This window comes from Equus asinus, chromosome 23 (genome assembly GCF_041296235.1).
Source record: "Equus asinus isolate D_3611 breed Donkey chromosome 23, EquAss-T2T_v2, whole genome shotgun sequence".
NCBI classification, from domain to species: domain Eukaryota; kingdom Metazoa; phylum Chordata; class Mammalia; order Perissodactyla; family Equidae; genus Equus; species Equus asinus.
The window spans coordinates 37677366-37695727 of NC_091812.1; the positions used below are offsets into that span (position 1 = coordinate 37677366).

General features: G+C 36.5%; 1 protein-coding gene across 12 annotated transcripts in view; it reads right to left on the bottom strand.

Annotated features, from left to right (window-relative positions):
- Positions 1-18362, bottom strand: part of RFX3 (regulatory factor X3) — a 263742-nt gene that overhangs the window by 97706 nt on the left and 147674 nt on the right. For 11 of the 12 annotated variants that reach the window (XM_044756503.2, XM_014827698.3, XM_014827700.3 and 8 more), the window contains one exon: positions 16579-16676. In XM_044756503.2, coding sequence (XP_044612438.1) covers positions 16579-16676 — 98 coding nt within the window. Of the gene's footprint in view, positions 1-10141; positions 10194-16578; positions 16677-18362 lie in introns of all 12 variants that reach the window. The other variant, XM_070496001.1, reaches the window with a different exon arrangement.

The window sequence follows — 18362 nt, forward strand, 5'->3', positions numbered from 1 at the left end:
TTCCCAGGTGCCCTGCAATAAACCTCCAGGACTAAGGTAGCTTGCATGGATCTCTTTCTTGCTACTATAAGGATCTTGGGCAAACAGTTCACTCACTTTGGATCCTGAATCCCTGTCTATGTATCTTTCTCTTCCTCCACACACAAGCTTCTTCTTGATGAGATGACTATGTCACCTCTTCACGTCCTCAATTTCCACTTCCCAACAACTGCAGTCAAGCTTCTGCCCTTAGCCTTTCACTGAAATTGCTTTTAATAAGGTCACTTGTGACCGAATCTAAATACCAAGCTAAAAGGCTGGGGTCAGTCCTCATCTTGTTTGACCCATCTGCAGTATAACATTGCTGATCGCTCTATGTTGCCCCTTCCCTCCTTTTTCTCTTCTGGTTAAGCTTATTTGATTTATTTTTCATTTGCCATTGACTATAACTTACATCTTAATATGACTTTTGCTTTTAATTTTTATTTTGAAATAATTATAAACTCACAAGAAGTGGCAAAAATAGTACAGAGAGGTATAAAATACTTCTTTTTTAAAAATTCAAATATCGAATTAAAATTCCCAGTTCTTTTGTCATTCTCTTCAACTCCACATTCCAAGAGCTAGCCACTACTAACAATTTGGTGTAAAAGTTTTCAGATATTTTCTATGTATATATAAGTTTTGTCTTAACCTCTCTTGTTCCCTAGTTTCTATGGCATTTCTTTTCCACTTTTTACTTTTTTTCACTACTCCCTTTCAAGAACCTTTTGGAGGCTCCATTTTTCTGGCACTTTGAATACTGGTATTTTGTGAGGTGTCCATTTTTAGCTCTCATTTTTATTCAGACCACATACATTTACCATACATAACCATATACACACTCATAGTCAACAACCTTACATAAGTTGATATCTCCACTCTCTTTACTTTCTGGTTATACATTAAGAATCTTAAATCTGGGTTTCTAACAGCCACTTGGTTATCACTACTAGAAAACGCCATGATATATGGGAAGTCCCTATGTAAAATTTAACATATGACTAAAAAGAAATTCCTCATCTCTCTTGATCTTTTTCTCATATTCCCCCTCTCAGCAGAGGGCAGCACCATCATCCTCAGCTTTGGAAATTATTGCTGACTCTCTCCTCACCTAAGTCCTACTAATTTTACCTTCTAAATAATTCTACAATTCTCCTTTCCATTCTTGCACTCACTGCATTAACTCACAATATTCTCCATTATAATTGCCTTCTAACTGGTTTTCATTCCTCTAATTGGGCTCTCTTGCAATATATCTTCAATTCTGCTACCAGGGAAATTTTTCTAAAATGCAAATATGAAAATAAAACCTCTATTAAAAACCTTTCCATGATTCTCTCTTGCTTTCAGAAGGAATTCAAAACCCTTGATCTGCCTTACAAGAATGAGCAGGGCTGGTGCCTACATAATCTCCGGATTTGGTACTAGCCATTTCCTCAAATGTTTTCTTCACTCACACCACACTGACCATTTTGCTGGTCCCTCTAGAGGGCCATTTTCTCTTGCCTTCCTGCTTCGTTATGCAGGGTTTCCTCTGCCTGGAAGCCTTTACATTTTTCTTAACTCCTTTCCTTTGTCCTCATCGTCTATAAACTCTCAGCTCAAGCATCACCTTAATTCAGAATTATTTTTCTGCAGCCCTTCCCCTCCATGGCCATTCCCCACAGAACTATCAGATTTTGTTCTCTGTACTCTCTTAACACCCTGTGCACACCTGAAGTATAGCTCTCGATAAATTTATTGCTGATTTCCGCATGTCTTTGTACTCCCATAAAATTATGTTTTATTCTTATCTGTACCCTCAACACTTACAGTTGCTAGTACACAGTGGGCACACTAGTCAACAAATAAAAATATAATTCTATTTAAAATATATTTGACATAATAGCCAGCTACATAAATTTCAAAAACAAATTTTTTTTATTTTGTTAAAATATGAGAGACTTTACTAACCTATTCATAGATTTTTCTGTATCATTTAAAAGAGGTCATTTTTACTCATTACAAATTACACTTGTAATATAACTTCTAATGTAAATTTTAGTAAAATAATAATAGTGCATGGAAAGTATTCCACACTGGGTAAGTTACTGCTTTCCAGAAAGAGCCACCACAGATTCAGGTATAAATTTTAGTGTGGAGTGATGACAGAAACAACTCCACAGAGAACATGTTTTTATAGAGAGAAAAATGCTGTTTAAAATACATACACAGCTCTTCTCATCATTGCTGAATTTCCCAATTGGAAATCTTATTTATATATTTCTTTCATTACACATTTATTTAATAAAATAAAAGTTATGTTGATTTCAAATTTAAGTAAAAAGAGAAATGAAATCATATTAATTTACATCTACCGAATATAATAGTGACTCTATTTAACTGTAGTTAAAATAACACAATCTGATACTGATATTTCAGTATAGCCAAGTAAGGCATAAGAATAGATGTAAAACAATAAATACTTTGACAGACGCACAACATGGTGCTGGCATTCATTTCACAGTCCTAGCAAAATGCTTAAGCACGCTTCCTGGTAGTAAGTTGATTTTACAAATAAAACAATATTAACTAATTATAGCTAACATTTACTGACAATTTACTGTGCAACAGGCACTATTCTATGTGTTTTTCAGGTATTAACTCATTTAATCTTCATTACAACTCTATGAGATAGGTACTGGTATAAATCCTATTTCACAGACAAGGTGAATAACTGAAATTTGGATAGTTTAAGCAGCTTTGTCCAAAGCACACAGCTGGTAAAAACTGGATTTGAAGTCTGCACTTAGCCCATACTCTCAACCATTTTGTCACATAAAAAGAACCTAACTTTATATGTACAGCAATGGTATTTGTGAACAACTACTGAGGAATAGCACTAACAGGTGGTACAGGGGCCATATGAACTTTCTCCTGCTATTTGGGATTGCTTTAGCTCAGTGTTTACTGGCACCACAGTACTCTCCTCTCTTACTCAGAATGGGATCTGCAGACGTACTCACAATGGTAGAGAAAGAGAGATGGAAAAAGCGGGACTATTTTGGAGGATACTTAACACCACACATTTGGATTTTAGAAGTTCTCTGACCAGGGAAGTTACTACTCTATCATAAGAGAAACATTCTAAGGGATTTACATCACTCTATCTTTTGGGCATGCCTCCTTTATATAATTAGTTCTAAGTAAACAATACTAATGCAAACAAATACATCATAGATGTACAAAATCTGTTATCTATAGCCCTCAAGTCAGTAGGAAAATATGGCAGCAAAAAGGAACCTACTTTGAATTCCATACTTCCCTCTGGCTGGAAATGATTCATGAGCTAGAACATGAGCAAAGACCAGGAGGAGGGTGAAAGTCACTGAAGAGTATGCCTAATCCATAAACTATCCTTACTACTCAATCATGACCCATGGGACTGAGGAGAAGGCTTGTCTACTGCAAAAACACACACTGGGGTAAATACCGGGAATTTCTAGGAGGAAAAAGACAATTTTATTAGGAAATGAAGAATTGTGAATTGTTTCTGAATTTGTCTCTGACAAATGTACACTTGCAATGGGAAATAGAGGAGACTTAAACATCAGATTGGGTAACAGAGGCAGACCATAATATCCTTAGTCATTGTTCTTTAAAGGTAAGAAGATAACTGGAGTCCTGTCCAGAGCCAGGCCAGAGTCATGCACAGATAAGTCCTAAAGGTCTTTTCCATGTCTAAATGCTCTAAGCTCCTAAATAAATACTGAAGAATTTACATTAAAAAAGAAGTACCAACAGCAAAAACAGTTGTTTCTTAGCTACTAGAAATAATGACACTTTAATTCTGATACCTCAGATCAGCTTGGCTTTCATATTGTATAATGAATACAATATGAGTTATTGCTTGCACACTATTTTCCTCAGAAGTTTCCAAAACCTATGGTTGAGAAAATTAGTCAATATTTGGCATATCAGATTGAAAGCAGCTAACTATTGCTGGACTGCACATTCCTGAAATGGCTAAATTCCCAAGCAACTCCATGCACATTTGAAAGATGCTGCTATTTTCCTTTTGTTTGTTCTTTATTGATGGCCACAGACTGTTATGAAAATAATGTGCTATCATTTCTATACAGAAGAGGAATCTTTCCATTGTTCTGCATATGTATCTGTAATAAATGTAAACACATAGATATGTGCATACTTGCTGACAGAAGCTTCTTCATAGCTGCCTCTATGATAAGGTTCTATGTAAATCTCAGGACTCTGATGCATTGACTTCAGTAAATTAGTGCTGTTTGCACCCCACCATGCCTCAACATACACCCTGGCTAAGCATGACCCTAAATATTCCCTGCTTGCTTATTCACTAGGATGATTATGTCAATTTACCTTAGCTATAACCAATTTTCTATTTTCTTTAGCTTCAGGTGTCTTATCCACAAGTCCAGATATATAATACCTCTAAATTATGTGTTCTGCATTTTACCCGGGTTTTGAATATCCTCCCATCAATAAGCTAGTCATCTATGAAACCAAGCAATGGTATGAAAATGGTCAATTAAGGAAATACCTTGCAAATTTTACGCTATAAAATTTATTATGAAGATAGAATATAGTAATGTTGATCATTAAAATATCTTATATTGGTATAATGTTTTATTGTTTTCAGTCTACTCTGTACACATTCTTTTAACAAATATTTACTGAGCATCTGTTGTGGCACCTAGAACAAAAAGAATAAAACAGACATGACCTCTACTATCACAAAGGCTCCACAAAGAGTAGGAGGTCTAAATAAGACACAAAATAAGATAATTAGAAATTTTCTTAAGTCTATCAAAGAAAAATTGCATACTAAAGTATAATAAATGGAAGGGGGCATATTAGATAGGGTAGTCAAGGAATGTTACCCCTGAAGAAGAAATACTTAGATTTAAACTAAAAGATGAAAGCGAGTCAGCCCCATGGGAAACAGGAAGAAAAATATTTCAGGAAGAGAGTACAGCATGTGCAAAAACCACAACACAGGAAAGATCCTGGTATTTAGGAAGAAATTAGGAGTCTAGAATGGCTGAATATGATGAATGACCAGGATATTAGAAACAAATGGGTTAAAAACGTAGGTAAAAACCTTAAACATGCAAATAGTGTAAATAATTGTTTTAAAACTGTGGGTCACGATCCACAATTTTAATGGGCCACAAACACCATTAAAATAAAAGAAACTAGGTGCGAGCCCTGTGGCTGAATGTTTAGAATACTGTGTGCTCCACTTTGGCAGCCTGGGTGCATGGGTTCGGAATCCAAGCACAGACCTACTCCACTCCTCAGCAAAGCTATGGAGGCATCCCACATGCAAAATAGAGGAAGATTGGCACAGATGTTAACTCAGGGTGAATCTTCCTCACCAAAAAAAAAAAGGAAACTAGACTAGATTAGACAATATCAGAGCATATTACACCTCGTAAGGATAAGAATTACTGTGAGAAATTTTTGTCTCTATCATATACATATATGGTGTGTGTGTGTGTGTGCATACTCATATGTGCATGTGTGTATTTATGGGAGTATAAAATGAATATCTAACTTTTCACTGTGGATAGAAGTTTAAAAAGTTTGAAAGCCATTGTTATGGTCTATGGTAAGAGTCTGGATTTTGTTTTAAGCTTGGATAGGAGTAAAAAGGCATGGGTAGGGGAGGTAGCGGAATGTTCTAGCCAGAGAAACAAGCTGAACAGAGGCATGAGGCCAGAGGAGTGATGGGAAACCATGAGAAAACGGCGTGGCAAACAGGGTGCAACACTGCAGGTGGGTCCTGTGAGATGTTTCTGGAACACGTTCGTTAGATATAATGACAGGAGGTGATCCTGTTAGAAGGTGTTTCTGGGTAGTGATAGCAGTATGTGTCTGATTGGACTAGACTGAGGAAATAAGAAATGAAAGGCAGCCAGAATGAACAACTTTTTAAACGTTTTCAAAAAGTCTGAGAGCACAAGAGGGAATTAGGAGAATTTGGGAACTGGGGGATCTGTTTTTAGAGGTAGGAGATACCTCATCTCACTTATTCCTCATAAAGTGACATCACACAGGTTAGCAATCGTTACCCCTTTTTCACAGCCGTGACCAGAATCCAGTGGCAGCACTGGTGGACAGCATCTGGGAAGGCTGCAGTGGCGTGGTGTCCCTACTGGACTACTTCTGTGGTCTGATTGTGTCTATGGTCTGACTGCTGCCTAATGTTGCTTATACCTGACTGTTTTTCAGCTTGATTCTCCAGACTTACTGGAAATTCTGAGACACAAATATCTTTCAATAAATTCTTTGTTTTGCTTAAATAAGCCAGAGTTGGTTTCTGTTGCTTGAAACCCTGTCTTAAACAGTTTCCCATTATGAAGTTTTTATGTGAGTCATCAAAACCCTGCATAGAAGTAGCCACATAATTCGGATCTTCAATAAATTGCATTCATGTGGTGTATAATCTCTGGCTGGCCAGCATGCACTACTTATTTGAGTTTCAAAATAGATCTTCTCTTGAATGCTCCAAGTCAGACTGAAGGCAGAAGATACAGCAGAGAGGTGATGTATCCATTTTGTTAAAGACACCAAAGGGAAAACAGTAATTCAGAAAGGAACTCAAGTAACCTGACCTTTAACCTCTTGCTATTACCTAAGAATAAAAAACGATAGATTAAATACAAAGTAATAAATAGTACTCAGTAATAAGATACTTACCTTGATTTAAATTCAGAAGACATACTTATTTCTGCTAATTTCAACTGTGATAACAATTACTAAAATATAAAAGCATTTATTGAGCTGTTCCCACAACAACTGGGGAAGAAACGCAAGAACAAATATTAAAAGTCAATAATAATTCTTGCAATAACTAATTGAGCTTTCTCACTCATATGTAGTTATTTTCATTACTATATATGTTGACAATGTATAGAGTATTGGAATCATAACTTTAAATTTATATCATCCTATATCTATCATTACTATAAAGATATCTGGACATTTACACTTTGAATTTTTATTCCTATAATAAAGAAATGTAGTTCTCCAGCCAGCCCTGATGGCCTAGTGGTTAAAGTTTGGTGCGTTTCACTTCAGTGGCCCAGGTTCGGTTCCCAGGCACAGAACCACACCACTCATCTGTCAGTGGCCATGCTATGGTGGTGGCTTGTGTGGAAGAGCCAGAAGAACTTACAACTATACACAACTGTGTGCTGGGGCTTTGGGGTAGAAAAAAGAAAAAAAGAGGAGGAAGATTGGCAGCAGATGTTAACTTAGGGTGAGATTCCCCTGTAAAAAAACGAAAGGCTAGATTCTTAAAAAAGAAAGAAAGAAAGAAAGAAAAGAAATGTAGTTTTCATGCTTTAGTGTTCATCAAAATTACTTGGAGGGCTTGTTAAAACACAGATTGTTGGACACCCCCCTCTCCAAAGTTCCTGATTCAGTAGAACTGGGCTGGGGACCAAAAGAAGGCATTTCTAACAAGTTCTCAGGTGATGTCAATGCTGCTGGTCTGAACACACTTTGAGAACCACTGTACTGGAAGATACTAAAAATGTGAAGCCCAACTTTCACAGGGATGAAGGAAAAAAAGTGCTGTTTCACAACTATTAGTTGTTTTAGTCTATTTGAGTTTTTAAAAAAGTCAAAGTCTACCGTTATAGAGGAGTTCTATTCTCTCCATGAGCACATTATCAAAATTTCCTTTGCCATAACAGTTTTTGAAGCACACCAAAAAGGTGCACATAATAAGTACATATACAGGTCATTTGCCCTGACAACAGAAGTCATGAACTTATGAGCTTAAATAATTTTGGCAGAAATGGATCGTAGATTTTGATCCCGAGTCACTGATCTAATTTATAAAGAAGAAAAACTGAGCTGGATTACATGGTAGTTCTATTTTTATTTTTTTGAGGAACCTCCATACTGTTTTCCATAATGGCTGTACCAATTTACAATGCACCAAGAGTGCACAAGGGGTCCTTTTCCTCCATATCCTCACCAACAACTTGTTGGTAATAGCCATCCTAACAGGTGTGAGGTGATATCTCATTGTGGTTTTAATTTGCATTCCCCTGATGATTAGTGATATTGAGCACCTTTTCATGTACCCATGGGCCATTTGTATATCTTCTTCAGAAAAATGTCTATTCAGGTCTTTTGCCCATTTTTTAATCAAATTATCTGCCTTTCTGCAATTGAATTGTGTGAGTTCCTTATATATTTTGGATATTAACTCCTTATCAGATATATGGTACGCAAATATTTTGTCCTACTCCGTAGGTTGCCTTTTCATTTTGTTGATGGTTTCCTTTGCCATGAAGAAGCTTTTTAGTTTGATATAGTCCTACTTGTTTATTTTTGCTTTTATTGTGTGTGCTTTTGCTGTCATATCCAAAAACATCATCGCCATGACTGATATCACAAGGAGCTTACCTGCTGTTTTCTTCCAGGAGTTTTATGGTTTCAGGTCTTACATTTAAGTCTTTAATCTATTTCAAGTTAATTTTTTGGTCAGTGGTATAAGATAGGGGTCCAATTTCATTCTTTTGCATGTGGATATCCAGTTTTTCTGACATCAGTTATTGAAGAGACTATCCTTTCCCCATTGTGTATTCTTGGTGCCCTTGTCAAAGATTAGTTGACCATACATGCATGAGTTTATTTCTGGATTCTCTATTCTGTTCCATTGGTCTATGTGTCTGTTTTAGAACTACCATATAATCCAGCAATCCTACTTCTGGGTCTATATCTGAAGGAAATAAAGTCAGTATCTCAAAGGGTTATCTGCACTCCCATGTTCATTGCAGCATTATTCATAATAGCCAAGACGTGGAAACAACCTAAGTGTCCATCAACAGATGCATGGATAAAGAAAATGTGGCATGTATGTATATATATGTGTGTGTGTATGTGTATACACAATGGACTATCATTCAGCCATTTGCAACAAGATGGATGAACCTAAGGGCATTATACTAAGTGAAACAAGTCAGATGGAGAAAGAGAAGTATTATATGATCTCACTTAAATGTGGTATATGAAAAATCAAACTCATAGGAACAAAGAGTAGAATGGTGGTTGCCAGGGGCTGGGGAGCCAGAGAAATGGAGAGATGTTGGTCAAAGGGTACAAACTTTCAGTTGTAAGATGAATAAGTTCTGGAGATTTAATGTACAGTACAGTCACTATAGTTAATAATACTGTATTGTATACTAAAATAACCCAAAAAACAAAAAACAAAACTGAGCACCCATATACACAGGCGTAAGCCCAAAAAAGCTTTGTACTGGAAAAAAAAAAAAAAAACGGTGTTAATAGTATGTTAGCGGCACCTCAGTCCATTCTATTCATTTTTCCCTGTGTATTTAAAACTACCAAGTAGCATGTTCCTGTCTCACCCATCATCGAATGTTTTTCTCTATTGAATTCATTCAACAAACATGATTGAGCAATCTATCATAAATGACAGTTAGGCAGTAGAGAGAGAATGGGGAGGAAGCAAACAAGGTACCCGTCCACAGGAAACTTACATTCTAGTGGAGGAAAGACATGTTAGATAAGTTAAAAATAGACAGTTACAAGAATGATAGTAATAAGTGTCGTGCAAGAAATGTGGTCTCTATTAGAGAACAGAAGGGAAATGTACACAAAGCTTAGGCCATGGAAAAATTATTTGGCCAATAATAAGATTGAGGAGGATCCAATAAGATAGGAAGAAACAGAAGAATATAGTCAGAAAAGCCAAAAAGAAGATAGTGATTCAAGGATAGAGTACTGTTAGAGATTAAGAAAATTTAATCTACAAGAATGTCTATTAGATTTAACAATTGGAGATCACCAATGACTCTCATACGAGCAATTTCATTTTAATGTGGATGGGAAAGCCAGCTTGGAAGAGGCTGAAGAACATATGGTCAATCCTAAAAAGTTTTACTATGAAGAGGAACAGAGAAACTAGGCACGTCTTAGAGATGGATATACTGTCCGGGGGACTTTCCAAAATGGACAAAAGTAGCTAAAGCAGGTATGTATGTTGTTGAGGCCAAACAGGCTACTAAATCCAGGCAAACCGGTGGGGTGTCCCATACACAAAGTCAGGCACACTACTGACCTGAAAGCAGTCTGGGGCCTTGGAGGATTCTCTTGGGGGCAAGTCTTAAATACTTAAAGAGTCATCAGCCATAAAAAAAAAAAACAAAAAACTCATGTTTAATTATCTATCTACAGTAAGATATACAATAATACAACGTATACACTTACTAAAAAAATTTTTTTGTAACTGGTCGACGCTTTCCCCCTAATGCCCAAAATAACTCAAGATCAAAATATCATCATCTGCAAATCACTGGAAAGGACTGTACATCAAGGGTCAGAAAATATTAACTCTAGACACTAACTAGCCAGGCAAATTATTGCCTCAGTTTACTCTGGGCCTCAGTTTACTCATCTGTAAAATGGAAGGATTGGAATAAATGATCTCCATAACCTTCTAAACCATGACATTCTGAGAAGCCATATTTGAAAGTCTTCCATTTTTGGAGAGATGGGAATTGTTACGTGATTAACGAAATGGGCTCTTCTCTAATTGTAGTGAGATCTCAGTGCTTTTTTCCACAAAAGGGCAGTTCTCTCTCTAAGAGCTTCCTAAGTAATTAGCCATATAATTCCTGAAATCCAAATGACAAGTGGATTCACAAACCAGCTCCTATAACAGTGTGTATAACAGTAGGAGCATAAATGAAGCATCCTTTCCATCTCAGTTACAGAAATTCCATACAACCATTTCTTCTAAGTTGAGAACATCTGAATGATGACAAGAAAGCATAATGTTATCTGCAAATCCTAAAACTCACTATTTCACTAAAACACAAAAAAGGAAGAGAATGGCTTTTAAGGTTGCTTATTAATCATTTTTAAAGTGTTTGAAAAAAAACAATTGGATGGCTTCAGAAAATGCACTAAGTATAAGACTTTCAAGAAATGACTATTTAAAAAATATGAGTCCTGTACAAATGCTCATGGATTTTGAAAAAATCTATTCAATGTCAATATATTAATAATGTACCACTTCCCAAAGTATACTATGTGATGTTATTAGACATTATTCAGATAAAAGAGTTCTGTGATTCAGGTTTTAAAACACTGTGTTTCTTTCCTATAGGACCACTCAGAGTCTTTAAAGGACTAATAATAGAAATTTAAAGTCCTCAAAAGAAGAGTCTTCATGCAGTGTCTCCCTGCTTGTGTAACCACAGAACTCTTTTACAGAACTAACATTTTGTGAAACACAGTTTGATAAATTCTGTATCAGGGTTGATAAGCAATCTATAATCTAAACAGGAAGATTATGAGAAGGCTTTCTACCGGTCAAGTCTTATCACAACAGGTAACCATACAAAGAACACTTGGGCATTCTAAAACATTCATCATCTCTAAACAGTGGATAAGTTTCAAAGAGTGGCTGATATAAGAAAATACTTTAAAATAAAAATTTTTTAAAGACTTCTTAATTTGGCCATGATATAGTATGAAGTCTTTATTTCCACTTTGGCTAACATGATGGAGGAGTGAGTGGGGGAAGTATGAGTTAAAAAAGTAGTGAGGGAAAGAACAAAATCATTTTACTAAAAAACCTGATTTCTTAGCTACCTCAAGAAATTTCAAGTGAATTGGACTCTCTCTACATGGTATGCAATGTTTCCCAGTGGGTTTAATTACAGTATTCTAAATAATTAGAGACGATAAATTGTAAGAATCTGCAGAAATGGATAAGAATATGATCCAGCCTTTGAAAACATCTTTTTGGGAAAACTATAGCAAGGAAATGTACAGATGGTATAGCCTGGGTGACTATAGATGCAATGATGAAATAAACAGGAGCAAAAGTGAATTAAGTTATCTTCTCTCTTGAGTAAAAGGCTATTCTACTCCAACATCCAGCACCGTAAAGCAGTCTGAATTGTTCAATTGAAATATATGCTCACTCACTAACTCACACTGTAAAGCCTGTTATGCTGGCAGTAATTGTTCATATCCACAGCAAGAATCAGGTAAACACTTAGTATCATCAAATTATAATGATTACACTTTTTCATAAGTGACGACACATCTCTGTGAGGGCTATCATCACCTCTTGAGTGAGAATCCATGCATTATGTCTACAAAGCACGGGGATGCTGTGACAGGGGATTCAGGTTGTATGGCCATGTATTAGGTGCTTGAAAGTTCATGATAAAGATCAGCATCACTATCTTCTGGGAGTATCATTAACAAAAAGCATTTATTACCACACAGAAGTGGGAATCTGACTGTGATCCAAGTCTGGGATCAAACACTAGCTGGCTATTAGTTCAATATAAAGGAATAGAAGAATATGGAATACTCTTTCCTACCACACATGGACGTGTAGCAAATAAAAAGAGAGAATATAAAGACCCTAAACTGAACATTAGAGATAAAAATTGTATATTGTCAAATGTCAGCACTACAAAACTACAGAAAGATTGGAATGGCTTATGCTAAAAAAATTTTTTTGGTTATATTTGAGAAACATATTCATAGTCCTCTAGCTACTAAAATTTTGAGTATCATTCATGGCAACACAGTGTTTCTTCAGTAAATATGAAAATGATGCTATAGAATCTTTAGCCAAAAATTACACTTGATAGTAGTGAAAGATTTTTAAAAATGCATCTTCTTTCTCTTGACCAAGGGTGCATATCTGTGACATGATTGGCTGGAGTTGAGGATACAATCTGGGCCCACAGAGACCAGATCAAAGCTAATTGGACTTTGTAGAAAATGAACTCATGACCTAGACCTCATTAGTCATGATCTAACCAACTGGGGCTAGTAGGCCATAGAAAATATATGTTGGCACTACACATTTACTTTGAATCATTCCTGTACTTAAATGGGCCTATAATTTTAGAGAGTGAACTTTAGAGATGTTGTTTTTCTAAGGTTTTGTGAACGAATTAATTCACTGATCACACATATATTTATTATGTGGAGGACCCTAAGGTGAGCGATGGGGGAGTTTAGAAATGCACCAGGCAATAGGCATAATTTAGAATCATAAATAGGGAAGAAAAACGTAAAATAAAGAACTAATAGCACGTAATTTTACAGCAACAACTAATGTTTATTGAGTGTTTACTATTTCTCAGATGCTATACAAAGCATTTTTGATAAGCCAACTATCTTCATTTTATAGATGGAAAAAGAGAAGCAGGTTGTTTTTCTTTCACATCTCTCCACCATACCTGGGACCAATGATAACTGATTGTGATAGATACTGTATAGTTAACTCTTTCAACACCCATTCCAACTGTCCTTTTCCCTTGATGCCTTCTACTAAACAGGCACGAAAGCTACAAACTTGCATTCCCAGATTCCCCTACAGCTCATCACTACTATGTGACACAGTTATAGCTGAGGAGATGAAAGCAAAAGGGAGCTGGGAGTTTCTGGGAAAGCCTCTGCATGCATGCATGTATGTATGTATATATGTATATATTGCAGACAGCAAGAAGAGGAAAGGTGGAAGAATAGGCTTTTTTTTTTTAAAAAAAAAGCAAACATTATCTTTATTTAATAATCTTTGATATTTAAAATACAACTCATCAAACATCCACGTTAACAGTAGAATCCTCAGTGTTCAACAATGCTTTGGAAGCCTGGCTTTTTTAAGGAGCAGACAGAAAGGCCTGTGTGTGTAACAACAGCAAAAGAACTCAGAAGGAGATGCACACACAGAAGGGCTGCAGTTGGGTCCGTGGCAAATGGCACTGCTACAGTGCACTTTATCACGGCCCAAAAGACAACGTATCTTATTTCAGGTGTTTTTGTACTTGAATTTCAAACAGTTTATTTATGTAGAGCAACAATCTTTAAAAACTTACTCCTAGCAGTTCAGTGTTGTAGAAATTAGATAATTACATTTCTAATGCATGTTTTCCTCTTTCCAAAAAAAAGCATTAAAAAAATCCCTGGAAATATTCACCTTTGAACTGTGCAAGAGACAAGTGAAGTGTCTCCTAAACGAATCAGGAATTTCCACATATATTTCAATATATTTGAACTTTCTGTGCATATATCTCCACATATATGTGTGTGCGTGTGTGTGTGTGTGTATATATACACACAATTTCCATGGTGCCTCCAGTCTAGCTATGCTCCCTCTGCTATACGCCAGCTTGTAAGATTTTCTCCAATAAGGCTTATTCTATATTTGCACCACATAGTGCTAGTGATTTGCATAATATGCTACCTCTGGACTTCTTATTACCTAACAAAAATAAAAGCCCTAATCTGTTTAAACCTCTATTTGTCAGATTTTCTTGGATTCTTAGCTGATAAATGCTGTAATAAATGCAAGATGAAATGCTATGGAAATAGACAGCAGAGTGATAACTCAGTCCTCTAGCGGGGGTATAGCACGCCTTTACCCAGGATGCCTTTGAACTAGGAGAACAAAGTTAGGTAGGACATGGTACATGCTTGAACAAAGGAGAGTATACAATGACTTTACTCTGAGGTTCTTGTGACAAATATACCACGGACAAGTATAAAATGACAATACAATTGAGTAACCTCTAGCAGTGTCCAGAACTCATTTATTTTCCCTGATAGCATAAAGGTCCAAGTGGCAGGCATCTCTTTTTATTTGGTATAAATGCCAACAGTAATTTGGGTTTGTGGTAGAGAACTCAAAAGCAGGCTCCAGGAGGCCCTACGTGACAAACAGGTAAAAAATGCTCAGAGTATGTCTAAAATATGTAAAGAGTTATAGATTCACTAGAGTAACGGATATTTATTGACCTTTTATTATGTGCCAATCACTTAAATAGATGTAAATAAAACAACAAAACGACAACGGTTCCCATTCAGAAAGAGTTCTTCCTAGGACAATAAATCTAAAACACAGCAGCATGCTGAAAGGCAAAGTCAGGGGAGAGCGCTGTCCTTACTCTGTCCTTACCCCACAGAGGAGCAATAAGTTAACTTCAGAGCAGAGTCAGGGTCCACATCACAAAGAAGGGGGTGAAGTGTCAGTATATAAAGATCACACTAGACTGGGTGTAGGGGGCTGGGAAGAAGAGAGAGAAGGCAGAGAATAATGATATTCCAGCAGAGAAAACAAACCACATGTCCAAAAATAGAGAGGCATGAAAGGGAACATTCGGGGACACATGCACAAAGTTGTTCGTTCCTACAACAGGTGGAAGATGAAGCTAGAGAGGTAGGAATGGGGAGAATACCAAGGTGGAGAGTTGAGTTTTATTTTACAGGTAATAGAGGTTTTAAGGCAGTGTGAAGTAGAGAGATTCAATGTCCAAAAGCAATGAGAAAAGAGAGAAGAGTCAGGGTAAATGAAGAGCTTTCACTTTCGCATCTTCCATTGTATACCAGGCCCTGTGCTAGTCGCTTTAAATATACTTCCTCAAATCCTCACAACAACCTAATAAGGGTGAGGTTAGTTATTCTCCTAGTTCCCAGGAAAGAATAAAAAAAAGCTCAGGGTTAAGTACCTTGACCATGATTATAAAACTAATCTATGTTTAAGCCAGGATTCTAAAGTTATCTAGTTAGAATAATAGGTAGCAAAAACTGGGCTCTTTCTATGTACCGTGCACTCTTCTGGTGTTGGATTTATTGCAGTAGAGAAAGAAACAGAAGTCCCTGTCCTCGTGGAGCTTACAGGTTGATGTCATAGGAATCTATGAAATCACCCAAGGAAACAAAAGGTGCACTAAGAATAAAGAAAGCAGAGGTTATCAACCTGGGGCACACCAACATTGAAGGGAGATGGGCAAAAGAGTCACTGAGAGAATTTGAATTCATTTCAGGTAAACCCAGAGATCCAACAGGCTGCAAACAAAAACCCAAGTGGTAAATGAGAACAGTCCTGGTGACTTGTAATAGTTCTCAGTCCTTTTACTTATCATAACATCTTGAATCTTAATCTAAAGTGGCTGAAAAACCCAGATGAAATAAATTTACAAATTTATATTATTGTCGATGCAAAGGAGATGAGATGCAGGGGGAAAAAGATCAGCTAGGAAAATAAGATTTATTAAGTATCAGGTACTTTTATGTAGAGTAAGCACCTCTTTAATAAATGCAAAGAAAAACCCATCAAAACTCCTAATGTACTAGTTTTATATTAGTTTTCAGACAAATATATACACACAAATTCACCTTATTTATACAAACAAAAAGTATAGGTTTTATTAGGTATTATTAAAATACAGAAACCACTAACAAGGGATATATATTTTTCTCAACCTACTGAAAACGATTAAAGGTCAGAGCAAAGCAATGTTAATAGTTTAAAGTATTCCACTGGGGTTAAGTGAGAGAAGAATGAGCAAAGATCCTTAAAAATACAGACAAAGCTCTAAACATCAGCTTAATTTTAATAACTCTGTTCTAGCAAAAAATTATTGTGACAAGGAAACAATTTGAGAATAGGAGGATTTGTCAGAAAGTACACTATTTTTTTGTGGGTGGGAGAATTAGAAAGACTCCCACTCCTAAACTTACATTGCTCCGTTGGTATAGACAGTATCACTTCCTTCCACATACTGCACCTGAGCTGGATAGACATGTTGTACCTGCTGCACAGTCTGTACCTGCTGTACCTGAAAAACAAATATTAGGATTTTGGTGAGAGACACATACGATAGAATGAACAAACAGCGTTAGATTTACCTCAAATATTTCTCCAGGGTGTTGATAAACACGAGAATGTCTTATGATGAAAACTATTAGATTCATGCTAATTTCAAGATAAGTGCACGTTGGGTCCAAATCAACTGTAGTATTTATGCTGAATGAACTCTATAACATTCCCACAGGTATATATGTATATACGTACCCTTCAAATGTTTGGGATGAAAATTCTGAAAGCTCGTCACTTATCCTGATGATTTATGAAATTCTCTCCACCTGGTTTGTTAAAGCTAAATTTATTTTTTAATTTAAAAAATTCATGATGGAAAATGTCACAGGCTTAAACATAGAAAAGAATACTATAATAAATCCAATGTACTCATCATCCAAGAGAGGTAATTGTCACTAGACCTCCCCCTTTAACTCCTCACAGGATTATTCAAAACCAAGTGCAGGGCCAGCTCAGTGGGGCAGTGGTTCGCCGTTTTGGATCCTGGGTACAGACATGGCACCACTTGTCAAGCCATGCTGTGGTAGGCATCCCACATATAAAGTATAAGAAGATGGGCACAGATGTTAACTCAGGGCCAGTCATCCTCAGCAAAAAGAGGAGGATTGGCAGCAGATGTTAGCTCAGAGCTAATCTTCCTCAAAAAAAAAAACAAAAAAAAACAAGTGCAGAGCTTATATCATTTCGCTAGAAAGTAGTTTTGCTTCTAAGACATAAGAACTATCTATCTATCTATCTTTTTTTTTGGTGAGGAAGATTGACCCTGAGCTAACATCTGTTGCCAATCTTCCTCTTTTTGCTTGAAGAAGACTGCCGCTGAGCTAACATCTGTGTCAATCTTCCTCTATTTTGTATGTGGGATGCTGCCACAGCGTGGCTTGATGAGCAGTATGCAGGTTGTGCCTGGGATCTGAACCTGCAAACCTGGGCCACCAAAGTGGGGTGTGTGAACTTAACCACTACGCCACCAGGCCAGCCCGATAAGAGCTATTTTTAACATGAACACAACACTAATCACACATAAATATTAACAATTCCTTAATATCATCTAAAATCCAGTGATTGTTCAAACTTCTCTGATTATTCCAATGTCTTCTTACAATTGGTTTGTTCAAATCAGGATCCAAACAAGGTCTACATGTTACATTTGGTTGATATTGCCTACCTTTCTCTTTTAATCTCTAACAGCTTCTCGTCCTTTTTATTTGACTGTTACTTATTGAAGAAACTGGATTGTTTATCTTGTAGAATTTCCAGAATTCTGCATTTGGCTGATAGCATCCCTGAGATGTCATTTACTAAATTCTTCTCACTCTGTATGTCCTATAAAGTGATAGTTAGATCGAGAACCTTGAACAGGTTCAATTTTTGAAAAGCTGTGTATTTCCTCTTGCATTCTATCAGTTGTCATATAACAACTGGTTGTCTCTCTTTCTGCAATATTAAGTTTGATCAGTGAGTTCAATGCAGCTGGATCCATTTATTGTAATGTTTCCTATCCATCTTTTATCTGAGGATATCAGTAGCCATTGATGATCATTTTCTAGAGATATTATTTCCCAATTAATAAAGGTTGCAGAGGCCAGCCCCATGGCTGAGTGGTTAAGTTCGCTCACTCTGCTTCAGCGGCCCAGGGTTTCGCTGG